Source organism: Musca vetustissima, unplaced genomic scaffold, assembly GCF_032173495.1.
Source record: "Musca vetustissima isolate MV318-11 ecotype Yass unplaced genomic scaffold, APGP_CSIRO_Mvet_v1 utg61369, whole genome shotgun sequence".
NCBI lineage: Eukaryota > Metazoa > Arthropoda > Insecta > Diptera > Muscidae > Musca > Musca vetustissima.
This window is the reverse complement of record NW_026873445.1, coordinates 3,436-14,594: the sequence shown is the minus strand read 5'-3', so window position 1 is coordinate 14,594 and position 11,159 is coordinate 3,436. Positions and strand designations below refer to the sequence as shown.

Here is an 11,159-nt window from a genome sequence, read left to right as displayed (position 1 = left end):
TGACTGGTGTGCCACTGACAAACTATGAGTTACATGGTTCAAAGGCCACATTTATGTATAGGTGTAAAAATACGACAATCTTTAAATATTTATAACAATAACCAAAAAAATGTTGGGGAAAGCCTGTAGATACATCTGAAGCAATTCCCATTAGCCTTTAATTAAATAACAATTACTGGTATAGAATATTTAAATAATAATTGATGAATTCCAAATTATGTAATTTGAATTTCTTATCATTTTAATTATTAATGGAATTGTTAATTATTTTAAATAATTTTGTATTCAAAAACCTTTTTACAAACATTACAGAATGGTGCAAGAAAATTGGCATATGCCCGCAACTTCGTTAGGGAATGTAGGGAATATTTAAACATGTATAAACTTATTATTTTATTTTCACATAAAACTCCACACATTAATATCAACCATAAATTAAATTTGAGTACCATTTAGTACCAAATTTCATGATTCGAGCTCTAAAGGTGCACCCAAACTCAAATTTTCCATTTAGCACACATTATTTCCATAAGTACCCACTTCAAACATCCAACAAAACTTCATGCATACCCCCCACAATGATTCCAAATTCAAATTTCAGGATTCCAACTCTATTGGTTCACCCACAATTCAAATTGAACCAAATTTAGTACACAGTAGTACCAATTTCCAAAACTTCCTACATATCCCAAACCTACACCCTCACACTGATCCTAAATCCATGTATCAGGATTATAACTCTATATGTTCACCCACAACTCAAATCGTACTAAATTTAGTTCATAGTAGTACCAATTTCCAAATCTTCATACGTACCCCAATTCTACACCTCCACTGTGTTCCTAAATCAAAATTTCAGGATTCCAACTCTTTTGGTTCACCCTCAAATCAAATCGTACTAAATTTAGTACATAGTAGTACCAAATTTCGGGATTCCAACTCTATCGCTTTACCCACAATTCAAATTGCACCAAATTTAGTACACATTAGTACTAATTTCCAAGAATTCATACATATCTCAATCTTACACCTTAAGAGTAATCCTGACCCAAAATTTCCTGATTCTAGCTCTATTGGTTCACCTAAAATTCAAATTGTACCAAATTTAGTACATTTTTCTTATTATTATTATTATTTTCTTAAAGGAATCCTGACCCCAGTCCCACACCCCTACAGTAATCCTAACTTCAAATTTCATTGTTCCCGCTCTATCGGTTCACCCAAATCCAAAGTGTATCGATTATAGTACTTTTCGTACCCACAAGTAACAAATTTCTAAATCCTGAATTCTAAATTTCTGAATCCTGACCCCAATCCCTCACCCCTACAGTGATCCTAACTTCAAATTTCATTGTTCCCGCTCTATCGGTTCACCCAAATCCAAAGTGTATCGATTATAGTACTTTTCGTACCCACAAGTAACAAATTTCTAAAACTACGTTCATATCCCAATCCTACACTCCGACGGTACTTTTCATTTCAAATTCCAGAATTCCAGCTCGATTTGTATCTCCAAATTAAATTTGTACCAAATATAGTACTTTTCGTACACATGAATACACGCATTCAAAACCATCTCCTTAAATAGACTCTACATCTCAACCCTAATTCGCATTCCACATTTCAAGTTTTTAGCTCTATTCATTCACATGCTACGAATTTGTACCAAATTATGTACATTTTAGTACTTTTCGGATAGTTGTAGTTCGAATTTCCAAAAACCCTTTGCTACACCTATCCTACACTCCATCAGCGACCACCAACCCAAATTTCAGAGTTCTAGCTCTACCGGTTCGCCAAATACAAATGGTATCATATTTAGTACTTTTTAGAACTTTTCGTACCGTTCTAGTACGAATTTCCAAAAACCCAGCCTTATCTGTCATATTTGGACCAAGAGTGTCCCTCACCCAAAATTTCAAGTTTCTAGCTTCAGCCGTTTCGTCTGGGCGTTGATCAATCGTTAAATCAGTCAGTCAATGACTTTACTCTTTTATTAATATATATATATATAAGTTAACACACCTCAATACCTCCAAACCACTGTGCTGCGACGTCTCATACGTACACGTGCCGCTAAGTCAGCACTTTCGATTCACTTGCGAAACGGAAATATGATATGTTCCCACAGTCGTCGAACTCGTGCACTAGGCCTACCGTCAGCATAATGCACCTGTGGGAAATATTAAAATAAGCATAATTTGGACGTGACGCATAGGACAGTACTAATGAACAAGGATGAAACCTATGGTGTCAAAGACAAGTGTCTTCGTTTAACCAACGCTATGATCTGTAAAATGGAAATGCTTGATCAGCTGCCAGAGGAAGATTGCATTACAAGACTTTTGAAGGGTGGCAAAACAGCTTGCCGCTATGTAACCAGTTCTGAATCAAAAGTCGAATTACTTAAAGATGACACAATATTCTTGGATAACTTTAACAGTAGCATTTGGTCCAACGGAACTTCCCATCATCTCGATGGTTCCTTTCTTCTACAAATGGAAAATGAATCTTTAAGAATCAACAACAAAATCTATTGGAGTTTGACCAGTTCTGGAGTACAAGTTCTCCCACCAGTACTAACCACTATCACAAATAAGAGCCTATCCGTTAACCTGAATCTCGTACATGACTTATATATATATATATATATATATGTGTGTGTGTTTTCTACACCATTTACATTAAATTGAATATGAGAGCGATTCCAAAAATTCTTCTAGCCTCAAATCTATAAACCGTGCAAAATTTCGAGTGAATCCGACAGATATGGGTTCTTTGGAATACCGGTTACATGAAATCGATCAATCTTATATACCGGAGCTATGTTGAAATCAAAATCAACTAAAAAGCCCTTTACCGTGCAAATCGAAGGATATATAGGGACTTCGATGCACCATGTACATAAAATCGGACGAAGATATATATGGGAGCTATATCTAAATCTGAACCTATTTTCATGAAACTTAGCACACATTATTATAGACGCAATTCAGCCAATGTCACGCCATGCCAAATTTCGTGCAAATCGAAAGATATATAAGGTCTCTGGTGCACCAATTACTTTAAATCTGACGAAAATATATATGGGATCTATATCTAAATACATATAATAGCTATATCTAAATCTGAACCGATTTTCACGAAATTTAACACAAATATTTCTAGGCTTAATTCAGAATGCTATTCCAAATTTCGTGCAAATCGAAGGATATATAGACTTTGGTGCACCATGTACATAAAATCGGTCGAAAATATATATGGGAGCTATATCTAAATCTGAACCGATTTTTCCCAATTTCAATAGGGTTCGTCCTTGGGCCAAATAAGTGATTTGTGCCAAATTTCATCCAAATCGGATCACAAATGCGACCTGTACTTTGTTAACAAAAATACACAGACGGACGGACATGCATAAATCGACTTAAAAAGTGATTCTATGCATATACTCAAAAGGAACCATGGGTCTATCTCGATTCCTTTTGCGTGTTACAAACATATGCACAAAGACATAATACCCTGTACCACAGTGTGGTGAAGGGTATAAATACCATATGTGCAAAATTTCAAAACTCAATCAATAGACCTAATTCAGTACATGGGAGCTATATCTAAATCTGGACCGATTTTCAAGATATATATATATATATATATATATATGGACATTGGTGCACCATTTACATTAAATCGGTCGAGAATATACCTGTGGGAGCTATATCTAAATCTGGACCGATTTCCAGGAAACTTAACCAACACCATCACCATTTACATTAAATCGGTCGAGAATATACCTGTGGGAGCTATATCTAAATCTGGACCGATTTCCAGGAAACTTAACCAACATCATTCTAGGCCTAATTCATTACGCTGTGTCAAATTTCGTGCAAATGCAAAGATATATAGGGACTTTGGTACACCATATACATTAAATCGGACGAAGATATATATGAGAGCTTTATCTAAATCTGAACCGATTTTCAGGAAACTTAACACACATTATTCTAGACCTAATTCATTACGCTATGCCAAATTCTTAAATAGCATTCCAGCCACCACAGTGAAAATCCAAACCCAAATGTGAACACCTAATAAAGCCTATTTTGTTGAATTCTAAATGTAGTTAATGTTTAACAAAATTGTTTATTTAAATTCAAACATATTTCCCATATATTACCCACCTTAATATATAAAAAAATATTACACTAACTTTCAACACATGTTCCCATGTATGTATGTAAGCAATTAAGTTAAGTGTTTTCAAGTGACGTTTTATTGTTACAATTTTTTTTTTATAAAACTTGTTTGAGAATGCTCGTTTCATGTTCCAAGGGATGCGCTTCTTCCTTATACTAAACAACTACAACAACTGTGATAACAACAGCAACAATAATTGCAACAAAAACAACAATGATGACATTTCTCAATTTTATACGTGTGTGTGTGTGCATCTGTGTGTGTCGTTATACATTTCGTTTTTGCTATGTTATGTTGTTACTAAACTTACACACAAACAAATTTGCTCTGAACAACAGACAGCTGAAGAGCAACATAAACATGCATACACTCTCACCTATGCATACAAACATAAACACACACACATACAAGTGATACCTCCTGTTGCGAGTGACTAACGTCTCTAAACATACCGTACGGTATGTTTTTTTGTTTGTTTGTGTGTTTGTGTTTATTTGCAGATGACGACGGAAGACGAGAGACGCGACGTGTTACCATTCATACCGTACGTACTCGTGCCTGTAAGTGATTGATATAGACAACATAAATGCATACATACAGAATGAGTTACAGACTATCTATAGGTCGATTTGATGTATTTCCACGAATGGGGAGAATAAAAGCGAAATAATTCATATTTTTCAAAACCCCTAGAAGTTCATAAATCATAGGGCAGAGTGCAGGAACAATCATCCATTAAAAACTGCAGCTCCCATTAATTTAACGAAACGGGAACGGAACAAAATGCCAAATGTGCGAAAGATAGATGAATGAGCGACACGATAACCTAAAGGCGATGATGATAAATAGCAAACATATTTATTCATCATCTGCAATGTGTTTACGTGTACTTCTGGAAATAATAATGCGAATAAGCTGCTAACTATTCGATAGCTTATTGTGATTTATAACTGTCGATGAAATGAAACTTTTATTTGTTTTCAATTTTGATTTATCTTCATTTCTGTTTCTTTATTTTCTGCAATATACCATAAGTGTCCCCCCTGCCCCTTAAGTATATTATCTTACTAATTCATTGCTTTTAATCTTCTTCTATTTTTTTCTTCTTTTTTGTTGTTGTTTTTCTCTTTCTCTCTCTTTCCCTCTCATTGCAGCGGAAGAGGATGTCGGAGATAAATCTTCAACATGCGGCACATTATTAATATTCCTGTCGGTGGCACTGGTGATTCTAACACTACCTTTTAGTTTATTTGTCTGCTTTAAAGTAAGTATTGTTTATGGAAATTGTAATGTTGTGAGTAATGGAAGCAACAGTTGGCAAATTCAGTTTGGAAAGGAAAACAAAAGAATATTTCCCAAGAACAAAATCATTAAACAATAATTTTAAGAGTAGATCAAAAGTGGGAGTGAAAAAAGCAACAACTTTTTTAAAAAATCTTGAAAATCGTACGTATGTGGTCTAGAGGTATTCTCCAACAGAAGTTTTGTGGGTTCTGTGGTTTGTAAAATATTTTTATTTTTTTTACTTGGTCCCGTTGCTAAAAATTCTTTAAATTTTGTTGATACCAATTGACGTCTACATATTCAGTATATATTATATATATACTATAGCATATGCCCGCAACTTCGTTAGCGAATATAGAAAATATTTAAACGTGTATTAACATCGACCATAAATTAAATATGAGTACCACTTAGTACCAAATTCGAGCTCAAAAGGTTCACCCAAATCCAAATTTTCGGTTTAGCACACATTATTTCCATAAGTACCCTGTTCAATCATCCAACAAAACTTCATGCATACCCCGATCCTACACCCTCACAATGATTCCAGATTCAAATTTCAGGATTCCAACTCTATTGGTTCACCCACAATTTAAATTGTACCACATTTAGTACACAGTAGTACGAATATCCAAAACTTCCAAAATTCCCCAATCCTACACCCCGACAGTGATTCATGATTTCATGATTTCAAATCCATAGGTTCGCCCACAATTCAAATTATACCAAATTGTGTGCACAGTAGTACCAATTCCAAAACTTCCTATATACCCCATCCTACACCCCCACAGTGATCCTAAATCCAAGTTTCAGGATTCTAACTCTATCAGTTTACTCACAAATTAAATTGTACCAAATTTAGTACACAGTAGTACTGATTTCTAAAACCTCCTTCCTACACCAAACCCGCACTCCCACAGTCATCCTAAATTCAAGTTTCAGGATTCCAACTCTATTGGTGCACCCGCAATTAAAATAGTACCAAATTTAGTACATAGTTGTCCCAATTTCCAAAACTTCCTACATACCTCAATCCTACACCCCCACAGTGATCCAAAATCCAAGTTTCAGGATTCCAGCTTTATCGATTGACCCACAATTCAAATTGTACCAAATTTAGTACAAAGTAGTACGAATTTCCAAAACTTCTTACTTAACCCAAACCAACACCCCCACAGTGATCCCAAATCTAAGTTTCAGGATTCAAACTATATCAATTCACCCACAATTCAAATTGTACCAAATTTAGTACAAAGTAGTACGAATTTCCAGAACCTCCTTTTGGGGTAAAACCAACACCCCCAAAGTGATCCGAAATCCAAGTTTAAGGATTCCAAAACACTATCGGTTCACCCACAATTTAAATTATACAAAATTTAGTACACAATAGTACCAATTTCCAAAACTTCCTACATACCCCAATCCTACAACTCCACAGTGACCCTAAAACAAAAGTTAATGATTTCAACTCTATCGCTTCAATCACAATTTAAATTGTACCAATTTTTATACACATTAGTACAAAATTTCTAAAATTTCCAACATATTTCAATCTCACACTTTAAAAGTGATCCTGACTCCAAATTGCATGATTCTAGCTCCATTGTTTCACTTCAAATAAAAATGTACAAAATTTAGTACCATTTAGTTCCCATAAGTATTAATTTGTTAAACTGAATCCTGACCCTAATCCTATATCCCTACAATGATCCTAACTCCAAACTTCATTGTTCCAGCTATATCGGTTCACCCAAATCCAAATTGTACCAATTATAGTACGATTTAGTAATTTTCGTACACATAAGTAAAATATTCCAAAACTGCATACATATCCCAATCCTACACTCTGACGGTAATGTTAATTTCAATTGGAATGCAAATGAAGGTTGAGGATTTCTGCTCAATTTGTACCTCCAAATCAAATGTGTACCATAGTACCATATAGTACTTTTCGTACACATGAGTACACGCTTTCCAAACTCTCCTCATATCGACCCTAATTCTCAACCTTAATTTGCATTCCAAATTTCAAGTGATTAGCTCAATCCATTCACATGCTACGAAATTGTACCAAATTTAGTACTTTTCAGTACTTATAGTTCGAATTTCCAAAAAGTCCTTTGGTACATCTAGTCTACACTCCATTAGTGACCCTCAATCCAAATTTCAGAGTTCTAGCTCTACTGGTTCGCCAAATACAAATAATATTGCCAAGAACACCATATACCCAAAATGCAAGAATTCCGACAAATCCTAATATTATCAATTGTCGTCAAAGGTGCTGTCCCAGGTTGTTTTTGCATTCTGGATTATTGGTGGCTAGAAAACTTCTTCGTTGAAAATATGTAATAAAGGTCCACGATTTGGCATATGAGGTTCTGAATAATGTCCCGCTTATTGTCTCGAACTATTTGATTTTTCGAATTCCACTGAAGACTTTAGAAAACAAATTGTTGTGCGTCACATGATATGTTTTGCCGAAGATACAGATTTTGAAGTGCTTCTTAGAGGCTCACCGTCGATCAGTGTTTTGTTTCGGTCACACAGAGTCATGCTGACCCACGAAGAAAGAAAAATTATTACTCAAAAATGTCCATAATTTTTCAAATAACTGTAATCAACACATTGTCGCACTTCAAACCGTATTGGATAGGTTTATTCTGTTTCTTCAAAAAATAATTTTAAAAAATCCGTAGAAAATTCCTTTAAAAACGAGTTTACAATGTCCTTGAATACAAATAAAAATCAAGGCATTGGCTAGGCCCATGACAAAATTCACAGAACCATGATTTTTATACCCTTCACCACACTGTGGTACATGGTATTATGTCTTTGTTCATATGTTTGTAACAGGCAAAAGGAAACAAGATAGACCCATAGTTCCTTTTGAGAATATGCATAGAATCACTTCCTGAGTCGATTTATGCATGTCCGTCCGTCCGTACGTCGATTTACACGAAATTTGGCACAGCTCACTTAATTGAGTCTAGAAAGATGTGTGCCAAGTTTTGTGAAAATCGGTTCAGATTTAAATATAGCTCCCATATATAGTTACGACCGATTTTATGTAAATGGTGCACCAAAGTCCCTATATATCTTTCGATTTGCACAAAATTTGACACAGCTTACTTAATTGAGTCTAGAATGATGTGTGTTAAGTGTCGTGAAAATCGGTTTAGATTTAGATATAGCTCCCATTTATATTTTTGTCTGATTTTATGTAAATGGTGCACCAAAGTCCCTATATATCTTTCGATTTTCACGAAATTTGGCATAACGTACTTAATTGAGTCTAGAAAGATGTGTGCCAAGTTTCGTGAAAATCGGTCCATATTAATTTATAGCTTCCATATATAGTTTCGTCCGATGTTAAGTAAATGGCGCACCAAAGTCCCTATATATCTTTCGATTTGCACGAAATTTGGCATAACGTACTTAATTGAGCCTAGAATGATGTCTGTCAAGTTTCGTGAAAATCGGACGAGATTTACATTTAGCTCCATTATATAGTTTCGTCCGATTTTATGTAAATGGCGCACCAAAGTCCCAATATATATTTGGTACAAGCTCACTTAAATGAGTCTAGAAAGTTGTTATGTAAATGGTGCAAAAAAAACCCAATATATGGCGGATAGGAACAAAAAGTACTGAAATTAATATAAATCGGTTCATATGTAGATATAGCTTCCATATACATTTTCGTCCGATTTTAAGTGAATGGTGCATTAAACTCCACTAGTCAGATTGACATGAAATTTTGCATAATTTGAGCATAGAACAACGTTGTTGTGTTTTGTTGAATTACAGACAATGTCCAACGGATGTCCGATTGATATTTGTTTGAAATCGATTTACATACTTGTGTCCCATTGTAACAAACGAATGACATGTATATGGATTGAAACTTGACATTTAGATAGGGATCACATATTTTAGTTCATCCAATGTCAAAATAATGTTAAAAACTTTGATAGGGATCACATATTTTAGCCACTTGTGCATCCTCAATGATCAGTCTATGCAATAATATTTAACATTGAATCAATGAACGCCCAATGAGAAAACTTAGTGTGCTGTTTCAAAGTGCCACTATTTTCGACCAAAAAATTTACCTCATCGAACTATCGGTTTTACACAAGATATTTTAATATACATATTTCAATATATTCTGGAATTTTGAAGCTCTTTTGTCAAATATTTCTTTCTTCTAAGCCCTTTATAATAACTGTTTATCTGTCGGCTGGCAAATATGGGACCTCGTTTTTATATGAAATCGCTGAAAAATCCGATATGATTTAAACTTTATACATTATAAATATTTTATCAGACTGAGATATGAGATCTCGTCGTAAGATGTTTTCAAATACCACACACTTGGCACACATTATTCTGGGCCCAATTCAGTAGTCTGTGCCAAATTTTGTGCAAATCGAAAGATATATAGGAACTTTGGAGACCCATTTACCATAAATCGGATGAAAATATATATGGGACCTATTTCTAAATCTGGGCCTATTTTCACGAAACTTGGCACACATCATTCTGCACTTAATTCAGTACTCTATGCCAAATTTCATGCAAATCGAACGATATGTAGGGACTTTATCAGACTGAGATCTCGTCCTAAGATGTTTCCAAATACCAACAAAATGTATACAAACAAAACTATGGTTATTCCTTGAATTTTTTAATATTCGTATCAGTTGTCGAATCTACCTACGTTGTCAATGATTTCCATGGATATGATAATTTATTTTATTACCCCTTTGCCATAATTTAAAACAGAAAATAATCCTTCTTTCTCCGCTTATACAGGTGGTACAAGAATACGAAAGAGCTGTTATCTTTAGACTGGGACGTTTAATGCAAGGTGGAGCCAAGGGACCGGGTAAGTACAATAGTTTCTAATTGCAAATAGCTTCATCTATAACTGCTTACATCTACTCTCGCAAAGCAAAGCAAAATAAAACACACAAAAATCATTTGTAATTAACATTAAATATTGAACAATTTCTTTATCAATCGATTTCTTTTTGACAAAACAACAAAACTTCTTCACATCAACACTATGTGAATAATAACAAAAACAACAAACACACAAACACGTTCACAAACAAAAACCTAATCATCTAACAAATAAACAATGATACACACACATCGAAACACTCAACACTCAACGCTGATGATGATGACGACGACGACATTAACAATACCAACAACAACAACACCAACGAACATACCAACCAACTAACCAACCAACAACAACAACACTTTAGGTATATTCTTCATTCTGCCGTGCATCGATTCATACGCTCGTGTGGACTTACGTACACGTACTTATGATGTACCACCACAAGAGGTAAAATTTGTCTGTGTTCTGTGTACATAACTGTGTGTGTGTGCGTTTCTGTGTGAGCTTGATGTTCGTTAATTATTTTGTTTAGTTTATTTCTTACTTCTTCTTTTTTGTTCTTCGTTTATTTTCACTTTTTGTTGTGAGTTTTCGCAACTCAAACTAGAAAACAACAAAAAAGAAAAAAAATTATTAACAACAACACATGCACACACATCCATGCGTGCATATTCGATGACAATATATGCATGTATGCTTGTGTACGTGTTTTGTGTAAAAACAAAATATTCTCTTACAAAAACAAAAAAAACATATATTTTCTGGTCCT

The 11,159-nt window shown here is 34.5% G+C and overlaps 1 protein-coding gene across 1 annotated transcript; it reads left to right on the top strand.

The window, feature by feature from the left end:
* Positions 1 to 2,228: 2,228 nt before the first annotated feature.
* Positions 2,229 to 10,837, top strand: LOC133325174 (band 7 protein CG42540-like; the record flags this gene model as incomplete). Its single annotated transcript, XM_061533979.1, has 5 exons — positions 2,229 to 2,442; positions 4,695 to 4,754; positions 5,349 to 5,458; positions 10,294 to 10,366; positions 10,755 to 10,837. Coding segments are annotated over exons 1-5 (540 nt in total), but the record flags the coding sequence as incomplete, so codon positions are not given.
* Positions 10,838 to 11,159: the final 322 nt, after the last annotated feature.